The sequence below is a fragment of the Sphaerodactylus townsendi genome, linkage group LG05 (genome assembly GCF_021028975.2).
Source record: "Sphaerodactylus townsendi isolate TG3544 linkage group LG05, MPM_Stown_v2.3, whole genome shotgun sequence".
NCBI lineage: Eukaryota > Metazoa > Chordata > Lepidosauria > Squamata > Sphaerodactylidae > Sphaerodactylus > Sphaerodactylus townsendi.
In genome coordinates, this window is record NC_059429.1 from 111,371,892 (window position 1) to 111,396,611 (window position 24,720).

Genomic DNA, 24,720 nt, shown 5'->3' on the forward strand with positions numbered 1-24,720 from the left:
ATTGCGGGTCATAGAGGCTTCTTGGCAGCAGGGAGGCTTTTGCACTTTTCCAGCCTCTTTGGGAGCAGCAAGGTGGCACCACGTCAGTGCCGTGGCTTACCCTTTCCAGTTTGGACAGGTCTGCCCATCTGTTTGGACAGGTCTGCCTATTTGCCCATGGAAAAGCATTTTTTTAATGTATTATCGAAGGCTTTCACGGCCGGATTCTACTGGTTGTGGTGGGTTTTCCGGGCTGTGTGGCCGTGGTCAGGTGGATCTTGTTCCTAATATTTTGCCTGCATCTGTGGCTGGCATCTTCAGAGGTGTATCACAGAGGGAAGGCTGTTACACACTATGTCCAGTGTGTAACAGTGTGCAACAGACTTCCCTCTGTGATATACCTCTGAAGATGCCAGCCACTTATGCAGGTGAAACGTTAGGAACAAGATCCACCAGACCACGGCCACACAGCCCGGAAAACCCACCACAGCCATTTTTTTTAAATCTCAAAGACCTTTGTTTTGCAATGCTGTAGTCACAGAAGGAGAGCTTTATGTTTGCTTTGTTCTTTCCAATCACAGAAAGTAGAATCAAGTCATGATGAAAAGGAGACTGAGCTTTAGATGACATAACTCTGCCTTGAGGGCAAAGGAATCTAGTTATCCACATTATAGGGTTTTTTTTTCAAAGTTGAACCTGCAATGCCCAGGCCCTGATTCTTAATTGCTCCCTTTTCTCATAGCAGGAGATATAGTACAGAGAAGCAAGAAAGAGAACCATGTGTCCTAAATTCTTTATGATAATATCTCACAGATCTTTGGCTTTTTTATGGACTGCGTGTAACTCAAGGGGATGTATACATCAGTCTTCTTTTATCTTTGATATGCAAGGCACCGGAGATTGCAAAGCTCTGAGCTCAGCTTGAACTTCTAAGAGCAGATCTACATATTGAGAGAAAGCTTGTGATGCTCTCCCCTGGAGAATGTACAGTTTAATACCTAGGTGGAGGGAGTGCATGATAAACCATACAATTCTAAGCAGTGTGATACCCAGAGTTGCCAACTCTGGTTTGGCAAATTCCTGGAGATTTGAGGATGCAGCCTAGGAAGCAGGGTTGCTTTGCCAAATCTCCTGCTACAGTGGGAAATCTCTCAGCAACCTGTTGCTTTGTCCTCTGATGCCCAAAGTGCTAGCTGGATGAGGAAACTGGGATGCATGATGGTGTCATGTCAGTGAGACACCACTTCTATCACAGGTGCTTTAGGATTTAAAATCATAAAACTATAGAGTTTTTGTAAATCCTAGAGCACCTCATGTTGTTGCTTGAGGTTTTTACTGGAAGTGATGTCAGTACTCCACTCTAACCCACCCCACCCCACATAAAACCTACCACTTAAATTGTTCCTAATTCCAGCTCCAGCATCTTCCTCCCATTTGTCAGCTCCTGTGAGAGAGGTCAAAGGAAGAAGCTGCTAGGGTTGACAATCTCCAGATGGGGTTTGGAAACTTTCCAAAATTTCAATCAGTCTCCAGATTACGGAGATCAGTTTCGCTGGAGGGGTGACTGTACCACATTATACCCCACTGAGACTTCTCCCTTCCCAAACCATGTTCCTCCCCAGATTTCCAGGCATTTCCCAACCTAGAGTTGGCAACCCTAGAAGTAGCAGCTGCATAGCATCCTTGCATCGTATCTGGACTTAGACCCTACAGAAAACCTCTTCCCACAGCACCATTTTGTTATTTTTAATCATTGGGTTAAAGCAGAGATGTCCAACTCGGGTGCTTCAAATGTTCATGGACTACAATTCCCGTCAGTCCCTGCTGGCATGGCCAATTGGGGCTGATGGGAAATTGTAGTCCATAAACATCTGAAGCGCCAGAGTTGGACATCCCTGGGTTATAGCCTGCAATGTATTCCCCTCTTTCCCTTCTCCTCTTTCAGACCCCAGGAAAGTTTCTTCTTGGGGCTGTGGGACCATGTGGATTAACTGCAATGGGAGTCATGTGACTGAACTTAGGAGGGAGAAAGGGTGAAATCACTCATTCCTGCCACTTGCACCAATATAGCTTCACTTATGGTAGGAAAGAAATGCAGTAACTTCGCCTTCTTCCTCCTCACCTTCTCAGCTCTTGACTCCCACAGCTGTTATTCTACACCTGTCTTGTAACCCTGGCGATAATTTACCTGGGAAGATGTGCAATCTTTGTGTGGTCCTCTTGCACTGGACCCAGCTGAATGTCTGCATCCACTTTAGGAGCCATTTCTGTTGTTGAATATCAGTGTAAAAGATAAGGTACCTGGTGATTAACAACCATAAAGCCATACTGGTAACTGGCCATCTTTGCCACCATCCCTTACCATGTTTTTAGTTAGCTATCCAGTCCATAGGTGGAAATGCCTTGTGGAAATCAGCTGTGGACAGTCACTGTCCTATGATTGTTCCACTGGGATGTATCCTTCAGGGAAGGATGCAAGTGGCCTTGAGCTATTTAAGGGTGAGGATAACGTTTCAGTATCTTAAAAATTCACCAAGTAATCATGAAGGCAAAGGCCTGCTGACCTCATTAAAGCTCAGCGAGCCTTGACGCCCATCCAGACTCCTTAAGCATTCCCTTGACAAAAGGAAAAGCAAGTTTGCTCCAGGTTAATCGTTTTCAGACCTCTTCCTTTGGAGGATTATTTCTGTATTGATGGTGATGACTGAACTGATGTGAAACCATTAAATGTTTCAAAGGATTTTTCTAAGTTGTACTTTTAGGTCAGCGGTTCTCAACCTGGGGGTCGCAACCCCTTTGGGGGTCGAAAGACCCTTGCACAGGGGTCACCTAAGACTCTCTGCATCAGTGTTCTCCATCTGTAAAATGGATAAATGTTAGGGTTGGGGGTCACCACAACATGAGGAACTGTATTAAAGGGTCGCGGCATTAGGAAGGTTGAGAACCACTGTTTTAGGTGATAGGGAATGCCAGTCAGGCCCTGATGGATCTTGCTATCAAACCCTCACACATGAAGAGAATGTTCTAGAGTGAGCAAAATGTTCTCTTTGAACGGAACACTGCAGGGGAATGTTCACAGAAGTGGGTGTGGTGGTGTTTTGCGGAAGCTTGTCTGATGTTGGTGATTTTCTTACTGAGAAACTGATCAGGTTGCAAGAGCCACTCTGCTGGTCACAATGGTGGTGTATGAGGTACATTTGTGGAAGTGACTGTGGATCAGTGGTGGAGCACCAGTTTTACCATTTTCAGTTCCTGGTTTCTCCTGTTGAAGAAGTGGAAGAGGAGAAGGAGGAGTTTGGAGTTATACTCTGCTTTTCTCAACTGCAAGAAGTCTCAAAGCAGAGAGGAAGGAAATTGTGGGGAGAGGAAGGAAAGATTATCTTTCCTTTCTCTCCTCGCAATTTCCTTCCTCTCCCCACAACAGACACTTTGTGAGGTAGGTGCAGCTGAGAGAGTTCTGAGAAAACTGTAACGAGCCCAAGGTCACCCAGCAGGCTTCAGGTGTAAGACCGGGGAAACAAACTTGGTTCACCAGATTAGAGTCTGCCATTCATGTGGAGGAATGTGGACTCATACCCGGTTCTCCAGACTCGAGTCCACCATTCTTAACCACCACATCATGCTGGCTCTCAAGTAGCTCTAAAAGGTCTTTCTCTGCTCTGGAGCATCACTGCCAATCAAAATAGACCATGTGGAGATGGTTGAATCAACCAACTGACTGACTTTGCATATTTTTACCCTCTCCCTTTCCCAAAATGTTATCTAGTATAACACATGAAGTAGCCTCACATAAGAAGTAGACAGATCTTCCCAAAAATCTAGACTTAACTGTGTAGCTCTCTCCAGTGTCCATTCCCTCCTGGGATATCATTCAGGAATTCATGTGTATGCAGAAACGTCCTTGGACTAAAGCTGTAACCATGTTAGCACCAGGTCAGAAGAATGTTCAAGCAAGTGCCAGAAATAAATGGTTGACATCATGAGGGCATGATGCGCTGCTTTACTGCCAATTTGCTGTGGTGGTAAAAATGTTATCTGAAAATGCCCTGGGCTGTAACATCATCCATCAGGTGTGCGTAGCGCCTTAGAAGAATAAACAGTGGTGATGATGTCAAGAATTTACAACTTAATTGGATAAAGCCCTAACTATCTTAACTAAACAGAGTGATGCATAGTCAGTAGTAGATGGTTTTATATTATGTTAGCCATGTATCTAAGCTGATGAACTCCGTGTACCACAGAAATGAATATAATATTCAGATCCTTCCCCTAGAGCAAATGAAGCTGAAACTAATGTCGGCTTATTAAAGTCTACATATGCAGGGTCAAGTTTCTATGCAACATTTAAATACTAATCATGAAGGATGATTTATTTCATCAGCCAACTCCGCATTGGACTCTAATAGCTGTGTTTTAAGTTCATTGATGTAAATTGTTAGAGATAGTTTACTAAAGACTTGATGTGAGCATGCAGACAATCCCATTCTGTCACTTTCCAGATGCCTGCTCATGATCCCACAGAGGAAAGTAGAGTGGGAAATGGCTGGAAAACTGCTGTTGCCGCCATAGCAATCACACTAAATAGACCATCTTACCAGTGGTGTATCTGCTTGTCCCCGGGTGCCACTTGTCCCCGGGCGCCACTCTTCTGGTCACATAGGGGGCGCAAAATCCCCAACCGAGGAACGCAAAAATGATGAGGCAGCAGGACTTCCTGTTGCCTCCAAGCGCCCTCAACCCCCCTCCCTCCCCCCCTTGCCGACTGGGCTCCCAGCCGGCAGCATGCAGTCTCTTCTAACCTCCCCTCCGGGCAGGCCAGAAGAGACTGAAGTCCCACCCCTTCCTGCTCCCCAAGCCCCATCCCCGGCCTCAGTGCTTATAAAAGAAGGTCTCCGAGGCTGGGACTTCAGTCTCTTCTGGCCTGTCCGGAGGGGAGGTCAGAAGAGACTGCACGCTGCCGGCTGGGAGCCAAGGGGGGGGGAGAGGTGGCATGGGTGGGTCGAGGGCAGTGGGGGGTGGAGCCTGGGGGCAGGCGGCAGAGCCATGGGGGCGTCCTGGAGACAATTTGTCTCCAGGCGCCATTTATTCCTGGTACGCCACTGCATCTTACATATTACATTTTTTTCTCTGAGTACATGTTGCTAAGGGCTATCCTGCTAGTTAAGATCTGCCTCCCAAGACTTATTCTCTGTTCCCCTGCCTACAGAGATCAGGAAGGTGGCAGTGAGGAACAGGGCGTTTTCAGTGGTGGTACCTCACCTTTGGAATAGCCTTTGAGATCTTTGCTGACTTTTAGGTATCTGTAGGAGTGCCCAGCCCTGTGCAGGTGATCCCAGTGCACTTGGAAGAGGTAGAATGTGAGGAAGTAGTAGAATGTGAGGAAGAGGTAGAATGTGAGGAAGAGGGAGCATCACTGAATCAACATTATAACTGAGTGATCACCTAGACCTAGAGCAACCAGAAATGGCATAATCACCCTGCTGTTTTCTCCCACTGCTCATTTGCCCTGCCGTAGCCTACCTCCAGACAAACCATTATTAGGCCAGCCCAGGGAAGGCCAAGGAGGAAGGACCAGGTCTCTCCCACATCAGTCTGAGAAAGATTACTGGCCAAAGGGGGAGGGGGAGGTCTGTGGGTATTGCCAACCCCCTTCCTCTCTGAATTATGAGACTGTTCTTGAGGTATGGCTGACAGAAAGGAGGACCTGGAGGGTGCAGTAGCCCTGGATTCCACCCTGGGTGAAGAACAGCTGAGCAATTATTTAAGGTGCTTAGTAGTTATTTTATTACATTTTCCGCACATGCAGAATAATGCACTTTCAAACTGCTTTCAGTGCTCTTTGAAGCAGTGCGGAATAGCAAAATCCACTTGCAAACAGTTGTGACAGTGGTTTGAAAACGCATTATTTTGCCTACCTGTCTTGGAAAATTATCTACCTGTGCGGAAGGGGCCATACACACACACACGCACACACACACACATACACACATACAGAAACCTTTAATAGGCATCATTAAACACAGTATGGGGTCCAAGAGCAATATAAAACATCTAAAATACAAAAGGATCAGCAATCCAAAACTTTTCCCAGGAATTCAGCAACCAACTCCAAGATCTCAATTGAACTATTATTTAACAAAAAACCAACCCGCATGTTAGGCACAGAATTCCTTAGTAGAGGAGGAATGATACAGTGGAAATCAGGTCTAAAATCGAGATATGTAGGACTGTACAATGGGCAAAGAAGCCGAACTCTCCCTGACAATAAAGGGGGCATATAGCAGCCTGTGTGGGCAGCACATGCAATGGCGGAAGGAAGCTCACGCTTGTGCAATAAGATGGATGGGTGTAGTGGGGTGTGTTGAGTGTATTTCTGTTACAGCAGGTAGCATCACTGAGAGAGACCTCTACTGGGAGAATGACTGCCTCAGTGGGATGGATCCAACCAGGTTTTCAAATGGTATAAAAGGAAACATGGGATCCCATATGTCTGTCCAAAGGCTATGATTGGGGGGGGGGGGGGGGGGGTGTTATAGCACCTGTATGAATTTATGCCATGTGGGGCAGGAGTTGTAATAAGGAGGGGAATTGGACAGGATTGTGTGACAAAGGTGGCTGGATCTAGCTAGAATAGATAGCTCCGAACTAGGAAAATACATGATCATGATAAAGGCACCTTTATCTTCTATCAGAGGTGCAAGGATGTGCTACTGATTTCACAGTTCTCCAGCTAACAAGATCCTGGATAACAGGTGTGCCACATCCTCTGCCCTACTTTTTCCAAACTTTTGAGCAGCCGTGGTATGAAATGCAAAGGAAGGGGACTGCCAGTGGCGTATCAGCTCACAAAGCTACAGCTGCAACTGCATTACAAACCTTGGCTGCATTCCAAAACCAAACCAAGAAGACTCCTGCAACGAATCCAGTGACTTGCACACTGATTGAGAGGCTGAGCTGCAGCAGAAACATCCTACTATGAATTTGAATTTATTTGACCAAATAAACCCCACAATGGCACAAACAGATTGTGATATCATGTTTCAACTGTATAATGCTGGAAATTCACCATATTGCACTGATGGGTGGCATTATGTTTCACCCAGAGAGTGTATTCATGTGGATAGGTGTAGCAACTGGACTTGAGAAGCATGGGTTCAGAGTCCTGTTCAGCTGGTAAGATCAATCCCTGTCTCTAAACTACCATGATGCTACAGAGCCAACAGAAGACCACCAAGGTTGTGTTAGCCTCATAATGTCAATGTAGGGGGCAGGAGAGAATTTGCAGGGGGGAATTGTTGATAGGAGAAGAGTGATCAGCTCCACCTGTCTATCAGTTCCTCCTTTACAAATGCTCTTCCTGTTGCATTGCCTCAGCAAACGTGTTTGCACACTTGCTTTTGCACAGGTATTATTCTTCTGAACCCTCTGTATATCCTATCCACATAAAATTGATGTGAGCATAAAATGGAATAATCCTCATGTCCACTGGCCTGAACTCCTTGAACTAAGAATGGTAAAAATTACATGTGATAAACTGTGATAAAAGTGCAACACTTTTTTAAAAATAACTGAGGAGGAAGAGGATTTTCTGATAGGCTTTGGTGTTTTCTCCAAGGTCCAGCTGAATGCAAATGTGGTTAGGGGCAATTTGCTCTGTGTGTGTGTGTCCCCATTTTGAGGAGAAAGGAGGTTATCTGCATGACTGAGTTACTTTGCATTTCATACACCCAGGTGTTGTGAATCTGTTAGGTGTGGAACCCCAGAATGTAAATCTGCATGGTGTGTTTTAATCAGGCATTCACAAATGGACTTACATCAAAAATCTCTTTTATTCTTGCAAGCTCAGGAGTAAGTCCCTAGAAGAAAAGGGGGGAAATGTAATGATGAGCTAGGTGGGATAAGTTATCTGCTTATCCAATTGCTTGGTCTCCTAACCACTCCTCTATATCGTGATGGGAGAAAAATGGACATCTGTTGATGCCACAACATCATTTTTGGCTGTGTAACTGGGAGTGACATCACCAATTTAGAGGAAACTCTAGGATTCACCCCAAAAACTTTATGATTTTTGTTGAAGGCTTTCATGGCCGGATTCAACTGGTTGTGGTAGGTTTTCTGGGCTGTGTGGCTGTGGTATGGATCTTGTTCCTGACGTTTCGCCCGCATCTGTGGCTGGCGTCTTCAGAGGTGTATCACAGAGGGAAGTCTGGACACAGTGTGTAACAGACTTCCCTCTGTGATACACCTCTGAAGATGCCAGCCACAGATGCAGGCGAAACGTTAGGAGCAAGATCCACCAGACCATGGCCACACAGCCCGGAAAACCCACCACAACCAGTTTATGATTTTTATTTTTCCCCCCGTTCAAACAACATGGCAACCATACATATTGAAAGGACTGCACTATGTCCATTCCTAATGGCTGAAAAAGACTTCTGTGTGACTTCAGTGGAGGGATGAGCCTTTGTTTCCTCCTCTAGAGCTTGTCCCTGTGGTTGTGCTGAGCTAGGGATCACTCCAAAGCTTACTGCTTCCAATGTGCTTCTGAAATTGAGTTAATGATGATATCCTTTCCCCTTTTGCAAATGGCAAGAGGATCACAGTCAGTGGCAATAACAAATTCTGGCTGGCTACCAGTTTGTGACTCCCCCACCCCCATTTTAATGTTGCTTTGGCAGGCACTTCAGTAGTCTGCTGGGTCTGGCTGCAAATTCAGCCTGGCAGCTGTTTGCTGTGCATGGCTATTAGATGGTGTCACAGTAGTATTTGCAGAATTCTCTGCTAATCCAAATCTCATTTACAGTCTAATGAAAGCTGGATACAGAAAAGCTCATAAGCAATCCAAGGGGACAGGTTTGCTGGTTTGCAATCTCCCTGGTCCACAGCTATATCGAACTCCACTCCAGCCCAGGGAGGAGTTCTGAAAATGACTGTGCTCATTAATAATGACCTTCTGCTGCATATACTGTAAGGGCTCATTGCTGTATAAGCAATCTAAGAGTGATTCTGTCTACTGCAAGAGGTATAATCAGCTATTGGAGCCAAAATTTAACATATCATTACAGTTTGTTCCAACCTGAAGAGAGTGCTTGGTCTGTGCTTTAACTGTGAGGAAGGACCACTTTACAATAAACTATAGACCCCATGCCTGACATGACATGCAATATATGCATGTCATCTTCCACCACAGAGCCATGCTTACCACTGTTCCTGCTTCTCCCTGTTTCTGTTCTAGATTCTCATTTTGCTGGCTTGTGAGCATCTTCTGAGTCCTTCTGTGATCCATACATCAAAGCCCAAGATTGGCCCAGCACTTTCCCATCACTCCCTTCCAGAGATGTACCGGGGGGAAATTACACCCGGGGCAACACATGCTCAGGGCACACCTGTGCCTCACTTACCTTAGCCGGCGGAGGAGGGCAGTAGTGGTCCCGGGCTGCCTGGCAGGGCAAGGTCTGGTGGGGCTGGGCTGAGGGGTGCCTGGCGGGCTCACAGCAGGCTTCCGGCCTGGCTGCTTCTTCAGGAGCAGCCGGGCCAGGAGCCTGCCACAGGCCTGCTGTGCGCCCCCATGTGATCTAATGGGTGGTGCCTGGGGTAATTGACCCCCCATGTTCCTCTGGAAGATACGCCACTGCTCTCTTCCCAATGCTGCAACCCTGAGTCTACTAAGAGCCCTATTCACCCTTTCCCAGCGCATAGCTGTTCTCTGGGGTAAAGAATAGATATCAGCCCTCCGTTCCCCTGCAATCCAGCGAGGAAAATCACAACAATCTCCAGTAACTCCAATGCGTGGGAAAGGTCACAATATGCCTGAAAGATGCACAAGTTGTTTTTGAGTTTATTTCAATGCTTCACTTTCCAAAGATTTCACTGAGCTATTTTTATAACTGTGCTGAGGGGAGAGATTCCAGGATGAGGCTAGGAGAACAGCATCTCCTTAGCAGCAATTCGACATGTGTGTTTCCTAATATGCCAGCAGCTTTCTGGATTGCACCCATGCATATTGCCTTACCATTTACAGAATGAGAGACAGCAAATTTGCACGCTTTGCCCTTTTCTTAATTCATGTACCTCTTTCATGTAACCAGTGGCATAGTGGTTAAGAGCAGGTGTACTCTGATCTGGAGGAACCGGGTTTGATTCCCTGTCTGAGCTGTGGAGGCTTATCTGGGGAACCAGATTAGCCTGGGCACTCCAACACACGCCAGCTGGGTGACCTTGGGCTAGTCATAGTTCTTTGGCGCTCTCTCAGCCTCGCCTACCTCACAGGGTGTTTGTTGTGAGGGGGGAAGGGAAAGGAGTTTGTAAGCCCCTTTGAGTCTCCTATAGGAGAGATAGGGGGGATATAAATCCAACACTTCTTCTTCTATATCCCCAAAATCAAGTTTAAGCTAATTGCTTTGAAGAAGGCAACAGAAAGCATGAAGTTATGCTTCGTGATGTATAAAGGAAAAGAAAGACTGAATGTCCTTTGGATTCTGTTCATTCCTCAGATCCATAAATATGTCTTCCTGGATCCTGAGCTACTTTCTCAAATCTCTGCATGGACAAGATCTATATGATGTTGGCAGATTCCTTACACATGTTGTGCCTGATTAGAAGAACATTGCACACAACAACTCTGAGCAGGATTCATAAATATATACATACTAATCATCCAGTCTATTTTGCAATTTATTTTGCAATTAATTAAGTAGTCCTGGGTTTAGAATGCAAGACTTTGGTGTCTTTGTAGAACTGAATTCATGTTTAGGCTAATTATGCTAAAGAGCAGTACCTTAGCTAATTAGCAGTGTGTTGATCTAGTGTTAATTATCTGAGAGCTCTCATGTGCTGAGTGTTGAGACCTTCCTGTACAAATTTCCACACTGATGAGAGTGGCTATTTTTTTGCGGCATAAGAAGAAAAACAGGGACCAAGTTTCGGTGCAGAAATTCAAAAAAATGTTGGTGATCTGACCAAGAGAACTCAGGTAATAGAAGGTCTGATGGACACTGTAGTCGTACCCACGAGGTCCCAGGGAAGAGACGACACGCGGAGATTTCATCTGGTAAAGAGAGCCAGCAAGCAGGAAGCGCGGGATCCCGTGATCCTGGCAACTCTGCCGTGCGCTCGCCCTTCGCACCTTTTATTAGGGTTTCAATGGGGGCGTGTAAAAGGGGTCGGGCAGGCGGGAGAACGGGAGGTCGGGAGAGCGGGAGAGCGGGAGAGCGGGAGATCATCATGTGATGCATGATCTCATCGGGCTGCTACGTGCGGGAGGAAGCATCCATGTCTGGGCCTAATCTTCACCTGAGGGCAGGAGCCTTTGTGTCCCTTTGTGTGGGACACTCCAGTGACCGGGAGAATGCAGTTCGCAACCTGTGACTCACGGGGGAGCGGGCTGGGGCAGCCGTAGGCGCTTCCGAAAGGTCGTGAGTCGGCACCAGCATGCCTAGCGCTCCTTCTACGCCGCAGTTCTGCCGGGTTCAAGGGCTCACCCCTGATCTCCCCAGCCTGCGACCAGGAAGCGCCTCACCAGTTGGGGTACTTGAGGGGGATGCTTGCTCTCCCCAGGGAATTGCTCAAGCTCGCTAAGCTTTTTGTGCAACATTAGGACCTGGTTGCGCCCGTAGGGGAAAGTCAAGGGGTTTCTGCTAAGCGCGCGTGCAAAGGCAGATATACACCGAAGTTCAAGGCAGCATCCGGCAAACGTTATACCAATCAAACCAATGAAGAATTGCGGCCATAGTACCGGTCCATCCCCCCGGCAGCCAGCCCCCAAAGGCCTGACCACCTGTGCGAGGCAACATGACCATATTTCGGATTTGACACAACATTTTGAAACTCACGAACCTTCATATGAATCAAACACTTATCAGAGAGACAAAACAACACATATTGGCAAGATTCTCAATAACTTCGCGGATGCAGTAATAAACGGCAATAATCCATTTACGCACCACGATTCCCAAAAGTCGCCATCGAAGTTCCTGCTGCCCGGAGGCCGGATATCCGGAGATGTGGAGGTGGAATTACCGGACTCCCCATGGCGCACAGGCCAGCCCGCCGCTGGTTCGAAGCGTTATAGGTGGCGAACCGTGGACTCCCAACAGGGAGGTCGCGAGGGAAACGTACTCGGCCTTTGCCGGTATTTCAACCGCGTCGCCCCGGCAGGCAGCGTCGAGTGTTGGTTTTATTGCCGACGGCGCTTTGGCTCCCGGGGTCAAGAGCCCCAGCGACCACGGTAAGACGGCTGAGGCAACAAAGAGTTCCAGCAGAAAGGCAAGCTGGCGAAGTAGTTGTGGTTGTCTTCTCCCCGCGAAGTCCAGCAACCAGCCCAGGGAGGAGCATGTCGGCATATATGGGGGTAACGTCCTCGACATGCGTGCAGTTCCAGTTGGCCGATCAGATGACTGGGCTCGTCAGTCTCCCGTCCCGGCCACGCCAGCAATGCGGGCTAAGCGTTAACTCGTGGCTGGCGCACGCCGGGCATTATATAGTGAGCGCCAGCGGGGAGGTTTTCGGTCAACAATGGGTCCTCAACTGGAGCTCATGGAGAACCGGACACTATAGGCGTTCATGAAGGCGCCCAGCCCTGACTCTTCCAGGAAAAAAAAAAACCCCCATAGGGCTCTGCGGCATAGGGAGTAGGCAGCGTGGTTTTCGCTGAAGCAAGCTTCCTACTCCGAGATATTGGCTGCATCAGGCAGAAGGATGAGATACAGCGGGCAGCTTAAATCCCGCTCCCAGATGTTGACCTGGTTGATCTCCGGGGTAAAGGGGGTGACCGAAAGTGTCACCGGCAAGAGGCGGCAGAGCAGGCAGATAATGGTGGCTACGGAGTTTGGGCGCATGGTCTGCAAAGATGGTACGGTGCAGAGACCCTCGGGCTGCCTCGGGGCAGCCTGTTGCTCTCGTGGCAGCTCTCGTGCCAGTCCGGTCGCTGCTCCTGATGACTCCCCTGCTCAGCCCGGCCCCTTAAGTCGCCTTGGTGCTGGCGGCGGTTTTGTCGGGTCAAGGGCCGGATCTTTCCGCGGGCGATCCGCCCCATCTCCGGGATCGGGTTGTTTTCCTTCTGGCGCCACCCATGGGTTACTGGACATGGCGAGGCTAAATCCACCGGGAGAATCGTAGGGAGAGGGATTTCGCATACCCCTTTCCGCTGCGAGGGACCGGCCCCCAAGCCAAGCCCTTGGCCCCCGTGGGAGTGGCAACGAGAGCAGGCTTGATTTGTTCGATTTCAATTCTGTGAGGGGGGGGGCAGGCTATGGAGGTCACGCTGGAGGCCCCGCCTACCTGCCCCTTTCTTTGGGTCAGTCAGCGGCATGGGACAGGGGGTACGCTTTATGGCAGACAACCCCTATGCAGAGTTGCCTGGCGACACTACCGGACATGCGTCAGAGCGCTAACCTAAGCCCCCAAAGTGAGGTGGGGCGAGTGGAACGCCTATGACCTGTGTGTATGCCATGACCCATCAGAACAAAAGCACTTTGGGGGTGCCGTTCAGAGAAGTGCATGGGTCAGAAGAGCAAGACAATCACACATTTGGGAGCTATCTTAGGTACGCGACCGGGGGAGGTTCCCCCCTGGGGCAGGGCACCCTACTTCGCATCTTGCAGAGGTTGAGGGCAGACATGAAGTTCAGAATTTGGGATCTAATTGGCATATCCGGGGAAATGCCGTCATCACGAAACCACTCCTATATAGCTGCTGTTTCGGCTAAGGTGCCGGATTTGGTCAGAAAGTTTGAAAACAATATGGCGTGGCTAGAAGTGCATGGATGGTACTTAAACCGGTATCACTCGAGGTGCCCAAACCTGCTTATGTGCACTTTGGCGCGGCAGTTCCTTTTTTAACCAAATATCCCGTGAAAAGCTGCGGTACTGCGGGATCGGGCTCCAGATTTTAATCCAGGGAGGGCCAGTCAGCCACTTGGCCCTCCCGCCTTTGGTGGTTGAAAAAATAGAACAAGGGAGAGAAAGAAAGAGGGTGTCCCAGTTTGAGAGCCCTGGGGTGGAGGTAGGTAGCACAATCAAAGTTGAAGGGCGGGGATCTCAACGTGGGCTTGCAGCCACTATTCCTGTTCTTCTTCTGGGTAGCGGCTATGGCGGGAGTGGACATCATCTCATCCTAAACTAGAGTCGCTCTTCACCTGACTCATGATATCCCTTCCTCAGCCAAATTAACACGGAACGAAAACCTGCGGGTGGACCGTGAGCCGCCTGCCAGCCTCTGGATCTGCGGACCGTGAGCTTTCGCGGCGCTTCGCCAAGCGGTCCGCTTCCCCCCCACCCCCCAAATGGGCGAGCCAGCGCTCTGCCGGCCACTGACCAGGCTAATTGCCTGCTCATTGATGACGATTAATCGCCGCCGAAGTCCGCGAAGTCCCTTTGAATGGACACCCCTCTAAAGTGAGCTCCAGGTATCGGGAGCTGCCCATTGGCGCTTCTACCGGGCCGCTACGGTGGTGCCGGCTACGCCCTGATGGCGATCTGCCTGCGTGGTCTTTATTGAATCGGGCGGTGGTGCGGCACGTGGGGCAGGAGGGATCAGCTGTGCGCAGCTGGTTCACCGGGGCAACTCCCGCGGGATGTTTGTCCACACCTGGCAATCGTGAACGGTTCCTTGGTGTGTAGAGTCAATGACTCCCGGAACGACAAACAGTCCCTGCTCAGCGGGCGAGGTTTAAAGCAAGACCTAACCCAACGGCCTCTGGGGGGATGGGACCGCTGTACTGGGTCGGAACAACGAGGATCTCATTGGGAAACTTGGAGGGAGAGAGGTTGCGTGCAGGAGAGAGAGATACCACTGGGAGGAGGTGGTTTGGGTTCGGGTCTCGGCTCTCGGGGCTGATCTAATATTCTCCTCCTTGGTCCTGGGCTGTAGAGTCCCGGCAGAGCTTTCCCGACGGGCACTCGCCTCTCAAACCGGGAAGCCCTCTCGGCATCGGGGGCATTTGGTTCGGGGCTTTTCTTGAGGCCTTCGTCTCCCAGGGGAAAGCCCTCCTCCGCTTCGGGGTTGTAAGCTCCCCCCACCGGGCGACCTACAGTCCCTCCGGAAGTGTCCCCTGCCTGTCGCAGCTGAAGCACTCGTCTCGGGGCTGTCCCTGGGTGGTGGAGAGTGCCGCGGCGAAAGAGACTCACCTGATGGGCGGAAGATCCGGATATCCTGGCAAGCCTTAAGTACGTCAGCCAGTTCGGGATTCTTCCCCTAAGCCCGCGATCGCCTCTGGCGGCACTCAGCGGAGGCGTTCTCATTGGTGCGGTGCATGAGGAGCTCAGGTTGGGCTGGGTCGCTGTCTAATTTAATTTTGCCTCTGCAGGGCCTCCTGGAGTCACCAGAAATTCAGCTGGCGGCTTTCCGAAAGCTTCTGCCGAACGCTAAAAAGTTCTGGGTCGGCTGTCCGGCAGCCGGGCACTCTTACCAGTGCCTTGTAGGCGAAACAGAGGTAAACCCGGCATATTCCTGCAGATCGCATCTGCGCGTTGGGAAGGGCGAAGCCTTCGCAGCCATAGAGCTGCATGGCGGTATAGGCGCTGCCAGAGGCTGCTCCTCTGCTGCGGCCATTGTTGGCTGTATTCACTTTCCCAAACAACAAGCTGCGCAGGGTGCAAGAGCATGTGACAAGTGGTTTTCCAGGCCTCCGGAACCATTACGCATTCCGCATGACGGCTTCCAACATGCCCCGCACATAGGGGCTGGCGATCCCCACGCCCCGTATTGCCTGGCGGAGCTCAGTGAGAACGCCATGTTCTATGGGGCTATAACAACAACCCGCTGGACAGCGCCGCCCTCCCCCACGTGGTCAGTGTAGTGGGCTGGGCAGACGGCAAGGAGGTCGTAATCGCCCTTCCGTCAATAGGGTTTCTCTTCCCCGGCAGATCGTGGGTACACGCCTCTGCTAGAGTTTTGCCCCGCGCAATTACGCGGGCATTGATTTAGGTGCAGTGGTTTTTGAAACGGGAGGTGCCGCGATGCAGCGCTGAGCAAGAGAAGCGAGGTATGCCCGGCCGCGAGAGTAACGAGTGGGAGAGTTTGAATGAGAGGAGGAAGCAAGTGCAAACGGGAGTAGGACAGGCATCCCGCTTTAGTGGATATATGGGGTGTTCCGGTTTGAAACAAAGTGCAGTATTCAAAAGGTGAGGGATCCGCTGGCAAAGAGCACCATGGACCTGCAGGCTGATGGCTACAATACACTGCCCTTAATGGCCAGGTAGCAGCTTAATATCGGCGCGGCTACAGGCTCTCTGTGCAGAGTGCGTTCCAATGTTTTCCCAGTCCTTAAGATTGAATGTCCCCCCTTCTGGGTACCACGGACACGCCTGGGTCAATTTCCTGAACCAATTCGCGCAGCTCCCCTCTCTTTATGGAGACCTCTGCTGCGTTTCGCTTAGCGCTTTCAGTTTGCTAACTTGCCGGTCAAAAGCGTCAGTGCTTTTACAAGCGTCCATGCCACCGGTTAAGCCCGGACCAGATGAGAGAGTGTCCGGTGAACGCTGATCCCTGGATGCTGCCGATCCAGCCGGATGGTCGGTACCGAGGGGGTGGGTCCTCTGGATGCGCTCGCATCCAGTGGACGATCAAACCGAGAAGCCCTTTCCCAGGCTAATGTAAGTCACGGCGGAGTCTTGGTGATTCCCGGGTTGCCGCACCAGCTTGTAGCCGTACCCACGGTGGGGTCCCAGGGAAGGAAGACGACACGCCGAGATTTCATCTGGCATATGTCCAGTAAGCAGGAAGCTGGATCCCGTGGATCCTGGCAACTCTGCCGCGCGCTCGCTCTTCGTGACCTTTTATTAGGGGCCAATGTGGGCGCAAAAGGGGTTGGGCGGTATGGAGAACCGGAGATGTGGAGAGCGGGAGATAAATCATGTGATGCGCGGTCTCATCGGGCTGCTACGTGCGGGAGGAAGCATCCATGTCTGGGCCTAATCTTCACCTGAGGGCAGGAGCCTGTGTGTCCCTTTGTGTGGGACAATACTCCAGCACCGCTGAAGTCATGCAGTTCATGACCCGTGACTCATGGGGGAGCGGGGGTTGGGGGAGCGTGTGCGCCTGGAAGGCCATAGCCGGCACCGGCATGCCTAGCGCTCCTTCTACGGTTCTGCCGGGTTCGCGGGCTCACCCCTACAGGACACAGATTGGCTCCACCAACAGGTGAATATATGCTCATGTCAAGTGTTTTATCTCAAGATTGAAAAACACTGAGAGCACTTCTCAGTAGGTCTGCTCAGAAGTAAGTCCCATTTTATTCAGTAGGCTTAATCCCGGGAAAATTGTGAATCCAAGTGCAGTCCTAAGTATGTACATTCAGAGATCAACCCTACATCATATTGTATCCTTAAGACATTGACCTGGGTGCATATTTTTTCCTAGTGTTAGGATTTTTTTAAAATCAGCAAAAGCCTTGCTCACATAACAGGGAATGCACATATATCCTGCATGTACGTCCATTTGTGAGAAGAGCCAACATGTGTTCACTTTACAAATGAAATGGGGGACCAGTACTTGGATTAATGGGAGGTAAAGCTCTCGCTTTCATTATCTCTAGTGCTCGCTACTTTCTGGAGCTTAAGTCCTCAGTTGTGCATGCCGTTTGCTGAACTTGCCCTGGGACGTTTCCTCTGCGTGCATCATGCCCATGCTTCTTTTTAGGTCCAAATGTACCTGGTTCAACTCAGCTCTTCCTGCTAATTCCGGCAATATATAGTTTTCCCTTTTTAATTTTTTTTCAATGCGCTGTCTTCGAAGACACGAAGTCACAATCACATGATATGGGAATCGGCTGTGATTCCCATATCGTGTGTTTGCGGCTAATTTATCCTTTTCACAAAAACCCGAGTTGGGCAGAAATCAAACGTCCTGAAACATCTTGAGGGAAAAGCTGTGCAGACTTTCTCCCCCAAACTTTTCCCCCCATACTCAGGATGTTTTATTTGTGCTGTGCAGAAAGGGCTCCTGGTTCACAGAATTATGGAGCAGAGGAGAACAATGTAAATTTCATTGGGTCCCATTATGGAGAAACGCATAGCATAACTGAAGTAAACAAATAAAATTGCCTCCTCATTTTCCCCCTTTCTGCTTCTTGAGCAGACCAAGTTTGTTACAAGCTTCAAGGTACAGACTGTTTTTCTGCCATGTGCTGCAAATCCTAAATGCTCTGAATCTCACACACCTCTTCAGACACATGAAGACAATAGTGCGCCATTGGGCCTCCCTCAGATGGCAGCACAATTAATCACACTGATTATATGCTACCAAAAAAGGAGATATCTCTGTTTACATCTTCTTAGGGGCCTTCTGTGAGGTGTCAGAGCTCAGAAGGGGAGATTTCTCCTTCCATAGTTGAGCATCTCCACATGTTTTGGGAATTGAAGTACTGTTTAATGGAACACAATGTTGCAAACATTCCCCTTTCCCCAGGCCTGCCCTCAAAAGGTACCAATAATTCTCTATTACTTTGAAGGATGAAACATGCTCTTCATACTAAGAAAGCTGCTATGTGAGTCAAGAGACGGAATGTTCTCTCCTTTATCTAACAGTATTGCTGGGACCAGAGAGTGCCGCTGGGTATCCACTTCAAGGGGCTAATGTGAGATTCTTAAAATGTTTCACTGGGACATCAAAACTTAACGGCTTGTGAAGGTTGAATTGGAAACAGCACTGTGGATTTTCTTGCAGTTCTTTGCACTAGACTAGAGAGTGGTGGAAGATCCTCTTGCTTTCTGCAAACCTTTTTCAGATTATCAGTTTCTTATGGTAGAAAGTACATCTTTGTTATTTATTTGCTGCATGAAAGTTAGATGTCTTCCCTCAAGTTAATGCTTTTGATGTGGAAGTACGACGTGGTTTGAGTGCTAGATTTTAAACAGGGAGACCCAGGTTTAAATCTTCCTTCTTCCATAAAATCAGTGGGGACTTGTATGGATGCTATTTATATGGATGCTGCTCTGAGTTTCTTGGAGGAAGGGGAGGATACCAAGGGTCATAGGTGGATACTTGGTTTTCTCAGGACTCCAACTGCAATATGTTGTCATTGGGAAAAGGCGATATGTCCTCCAGCAAGCACATTTTGAAGACAAAGAAAACTTAAGATCTGTGTAAAAATATGTGATTGGTAAAAGGGTACATTTATTATGCAATCCCCCTGCCCACCCCTGATTAAGTAAATAGAGCTTACTCCGTGGGTGCCATGGCATTTGCACAACCAATCTCTGTATAATAGTCATACTTACACTGTGTTGTAACAACCATCAGGGAAAAAGACTGAATGTGGCCTATCACCCCGATTTGGTGGTAAAATTGGTGTTCCTTTCGGTCAAGGGCCCCCAACCTGTTTGAGCCTGTAGGTACCTTTGGAATTCTGACATAGCATTGTAAGTGCAGCCACAAATGGCTGCCACAAAATGGCTGCTGCAGGAAGTGGAATCAGCTGCACAATGACTTCCACAGTTTACCTTCAGTCACACACTGAAGTCCTTTGTGCTGTGGTGGCAGCCGGGTCCCAGCCTTTTTGAACCTGCAGGCACCTTTGCCAAAGCAAAGATTCTAAAAACCTGAGCAGCCAATCAGATCTCCAGTGGCCAATCAGAATTCTTTCTGGGCAAAAGCCCCACCTGGCACCACCCACTTTTTAGAACACCCCTTGTATACTGTGGTGCCACTGGCCCCACATAGGAAACCCCTGTTCTGGGTGAATATTCTTCATTTGAATGGAAGAGGTCTGTGTTGGCCCCAACCAAAGGATATGGCAGTTTTTGAAGAAGCCTGGTCTCTGGTCACATTAAGTGACATGTTAATGTAAGCTACTGAATATGCAAATCCATCAGGTGTTTTCAAAACAGGACCAGTAGATATTATAGATATCATTAACCATAATGAAAGAGGCTGACCGCCAAAACAAAAATGGCATGTACACATCTTTATGAGTTTGGGAATAAATTGTTTGGGGGAAGCAGCATAAATGAGTCTTTGTAACATCTGGAAAATACTCAATCCCATGATGGTTTTCTCTCCACAGGACTTCCCATGCCAAAGCGAAATCTGAAGGTGCTGAGCAGGCAGCACTAGCAGCTAACAATGAATCCACATTAGCCAGGTCGATGGCCAGAGAACTCTCTCCAGACTTCTACCAGCCAGGTAAGAAATGATCTCTGTTTCAGCCTGATTCTCAGTTACTGACCTTCATCCATAGTGAAATTGTGTTGGATGTAGCTTTTTCAGTCAATCTCACTCAGTTTTCTTCCTAACTTCAGCCTCCGACCCAATCGTGATATCAATAGCATCTACAGGTTTTACCTGTGGACACAGTGCCATTCCATAGAAGAATTTAGCCATGGTGCAGCAGAACCAGGTGATCCCCCCCCCCCATGTCTTTTCAAGTTATAAAACAGCTGGGGAGGGGGGATATTTTCGGCACTTGAAAAGGTGTGCGGCAGGGGGAACAAGATCCCATGTGACTTTTGTCTATTCATATCCAGTGATCCTCAGTGTAACCTTTTGGTATTAAAGGGGATCTTCTGCCTCATTTTTTCATCAAGGGAAAACCAGGTTGTATCCTACCCAGTAAACACAGTTGTAGAAACTGAGTGAACATGAACTGCCAGTCTAGCTTTTGGGGATGTGTAGAATAATGTTTACAGCAAGTTTCCTGTATCCCAGGTATGTGATCCCTCCTGTGCTAAGCTAATGATCGAAAACCTTAAAAGAAACCATCAGCTCTCTCTATCTCAACTACTAATATCAGGCTCTGTGGCTATCAAAGGCAGCCCAAAAGATCATATTTGTATGAGTATTTTTTTTCAAACAACAACCCAGAATTAGGAGACAGCTAACTTGACAAAACATGTTGCAGGTAGTGAAGGAATAAATATTCAAAATGTAATAGAAAAGGCAAACCAAACATTTACATAGCACTGAAAAGGGTAGAATGGAGAATGCATACAACGGCAAGAGAGAATAAAAATAGGAAAACACATAGCATTTCTGCACTGTCTGGTACCAAGTGTCCAGTGCAAGGTTCAACATTTACAGATAGTTCTCCAATCATGGCCTAAATCATAGGAATGAAACACAAATTCATCCACATGGACTCTCTGCTTAAAGATCTCCCAAAAAAATCCAATCTTTTTTTTTTGCCCAATCTATAGCTTGCCCAGCTTTTTAAAAAATGTAGCATAAATCCCAAGTAACACTTCACAGGCACAATAATTTCTGCCCACAGAGCGTGACTTTCCTGCCTCTGTCTCCCATGATAGCCTGAAATACTTCCCAAATCCTGTTCCTGAGGGGCAGAGGACCCCTCCAGAAACAGGATTTTAGGGGAGTTGGAAGACGAGATAGTGGGAAAGTCACTCCATGTGGGCAGAAATTCTTGTGTCTGTGGAAATGCTAGCCTGGATTAACTCCATATTTTAAAAAAGAAAAGTATATATCTTTCCAATTTTTTAAAATTCACTGTAACAGAGTTTTCATTCTGGCGAGGGGTGGCAAAATTTCCTCCTCTTTCCTCCTCTTTTTCAAGGCCTAAAATTTCCAGCTTTTCTCCTGTCCAGTAAAACCAGCTGAAGTTGTTCTTTTCCTGTTGAAGCAGCTTTCTGTAAACTTTTGAGTGACAAGCTGTCACTCAAGGAACTGAGCTCTGCTAGCTGCTGTAGACAGAGCTACATGGAGGTGCATTTCTATTTAAACTCTAGGAATGATGTATATGTTTGCATTTATTAATGTAAATTAGCAAAGTAAATGTGTAAATTTTCTCCCCTCCCCTTGTTGTCCTCTTTATTTAATTTAAAACATTCCTCTCCTGCCTCATGCCCTTTCAACTCAAGGTGAAGTTTAAAGGCTCTTGTCATCCTCTTCAGTCATTGGACGTGGTCACCGTATTCCCCACTTGGTCTTCGTCTTGCCCTTACTCTAGCTGTCCATGTACAACAATACATAGTGGAAATATGCACTTTCTTCATACAGTGAACAAAAAGGAAGGAAGAAGAGAGGGCAAGAGAAAGGGGTTCATTAGAGTGCAAAGACAGAGAACCAGTCTGCAACTTCTAGAACACCACAAGGGATTAGAATATTTTGCCAAATGCTTTGAAGGTTTTTTGTGTGTGTATCTTGTTTGTTGAATGTGAGACTCTTGAGAAGCTTATCCCAGGAGAGCCTGTAGTTGTAGGAAGTTGAGGCATGACTAATTGCGGGGACCAGCAAAGGCAAATGGTGCAGGAAAACTGAAAACTTTCTAGTCTCCTGAACTACTGCAGGGACCTTGGAATATATTTCCACCATGCAGGGATGAGAGATCCTGAAGATAAAGCATTTGGCTGTCACCTGGAAAGCCTTTTGCATCATAAGGAACTACAAGGGTATGAAGCCCAACCAGTCGGTGTTGAGAGTCAAGGAAGGTCACACAGCTTCAAACATTTACACAGTAATAACAACAATATGACACCTATGCGATGAATCTGGATTACAAAAGTTGATGACAATGCCATAAAGCACTATTATATGTGAAATAAACAATGCAATAAAGTTGGATTGTAACATTACAAAACACTGCAGTAAAACTGTATAATGCATACAATTATACCCTTTCCAACATAAAGAACTAAGTAGAATTGTAACTCCATCCGCCATGTGCTGGACCATTTTTGTTTTGCAATGCTCCCCTTGAATCTCACTTCTGCAACAAACTCACAAGGTAACCTTTGTCAAGATACTCTCTCTCATTTTCCCCCTTCTTTATCTGTGCTTTCTTCCAACTTGGTGGCTGATTATACATGGAATGCTTGCCTCCGAGCTCTTCATTGTGCAGTAGGCTTGTAGTGGAGTCTCCTCATGTTTTTCTGTTTACACATGAGGAAGCAGCCTGCAGCACTGTATGCCCCTGAACTCTGCTGGGCCTCTGCTTCTCCCTGATTTCTTCTCCGCCCATTTGCTTCTCTGCCTGATTGCTTCTCCGCCCATCAACTTAGCCTTAAAGGCACAGATCTCATCATACCCGGTAGTCTCAAAACTAGAGCTGACATTCTCTCTCCCTCTTCCCCTTCTCTCTCTCTCTCTCTCTCTCTCTCTCTCTCTCTCTCTCTCTCTCTCTTTTCCTGCTGCTGCTGCAAGAGAAAAGAAAGGCTTGTTTTAAAAATAGAGTCTTATTTGAAATAAAAGTTCTAAAAAGCCCTCCCAATCATCGTGGAAGACGGAAACAAAGTGAGGGAAGTGGGGCGGAGCCAAAAAGAGACCCTGCTTGTGCTGTTCTTTGCAAAAGTCAACTCTATATTATTATTATATCGATATATTTATATCAATTTGAGCTTATAGGAGGCAGGAAGGAACTGGCAGCATGGAATGGGGGGAGGTGAGGGGGGAGGTGTGGGTGACAGTGGGAGGAAGTGGGAAGGCTGGCTGTGGACAGAAGGAAGATGTCCGGGGCAAAGCTGTACTCGCTGGCAAATTTCCCCACTCTGGTGGCAAAGCAAACTAAAAGTCATACTAGAAGTGGTCTTGCTTGCTGTGGAGAAAATGGAAAGTGAAAATGGAGCTCCAGGAAATTGATCTGTACTGCAACATACATTTGCCCCAACTGCACAGCAGAAACTTTGTGCATAATCAGCCAGTGTAACTCAGATTTTCCAGTTGGTGCACAATGCCATAACTTGGTTATTACCAGGAGCTAGGCAGAGCATGAATATCACTCCCATTTTGCAGTCAGTTCATTGGCTGCCCATCTATTACAGGGTCAATTCAAGGCTTCGGCTGTCAGGGCATTGGTCCTTCTGCAAGATGACCTCTGTCCCTTTGCTTTGCCACAATAGCTTTGTTTATCCGAGCAGGGCCTTCTACAAGTGCCACCCTGAAAATGGGCAAAATCAACAGCTTCTCATACATACAAGTTACCTGTTGTGGTCCCTACCTTATGGAATGGTCTGCCTGATGAGGTCAGGAAGGCTGTCACCTTCCTGGCTTCTCCCAGACTATTCAAAAGTTAATTATTCAGATGGGCCTTTTTTACACAGGTAAGAGGACTTTTTTTACAGTAGTACTGTCAGGAAATGGTTCAGAAAGATGCCTTGGTAAACAGGTAAGGACCTTAGACTATGCTACTGTGTACGGTCTCTTGCTGTAATCATGCTCCTACTAAATGACTTCTGCATGATTTAACATGTTATGTTTAAATACTTATGCTTCTGTATCAAATTTATGTTTGTTTTCAAATTTCTGCAATCCAAGCCCTATTGCATTGTTTGCCAGATGCCCCAACAGTTGATTGTATTGCCTTACATTAAGTAATCTGTCTTGAGTCTCAGTGGGAAAAGTGGGCCATGAATAATGGAAATATATAAATAAATATAGGAGAACCAGTAGTGGCCTGCTTTAGAGAACTGTTGTAAGATAAAACTGAAAGACATATATAAATGTTAAGCATTGTTAATACCCGCTCAGTCACAGTGCTTGATTGCCCTTTAACGGTAGCACTACACTGTTAAATAACCATAGTCTAAAATGAGCTGGGTGCATAGTAGAGAATGAAAAGGTATCAACCAACACATACGCAAGCAGACAGGCACACAGATGTTCTGCAGGATTTGAGGAAATGTCTGCCGTTTTCTTTCATTCAACTCTGTATCCCTCAGGCAGGCATCCTTTTGTAAAGAGCTTCCCGGGTAGTCCAAACGAGTCTGCTTTGTTGTTGTTGCCTTTAAGCTAGAAAGTGTCACAGCATCACTGAGAGGTTGAGCTGCCAGTGTGTGACACTTACGGATAACAATA

General features: G+C 47.7%; 1 protein-coding gene across 2 annotated transcripts in view; it reads left to right on the plus strand.

Moving 5' to 3' along the window:
- The window catches only part of JPH2 (junctophilin 2), an 87,890-nt gene that overhangs the window by 38,338 nt on the left and 24,832 nt on the right, over positions 1-24,720 (plus strand). For both annotated transcript variants that reach the window (XR_007244639.1, XM_048498282.1), the window contains exon 3: positions 19,982-20,100. Coding sequence is in view for 1 of the 2 variants with exons in the window: in XM_048498282.1 (XP_048354239.1) it covers positions 19,982-20,100 (119 nt within the window). In the remaining variant the exon portion in view is untranslated. The remainder of the gene's footprint in view (positions 1-19,981; positions 20,101-24,720) is intronic.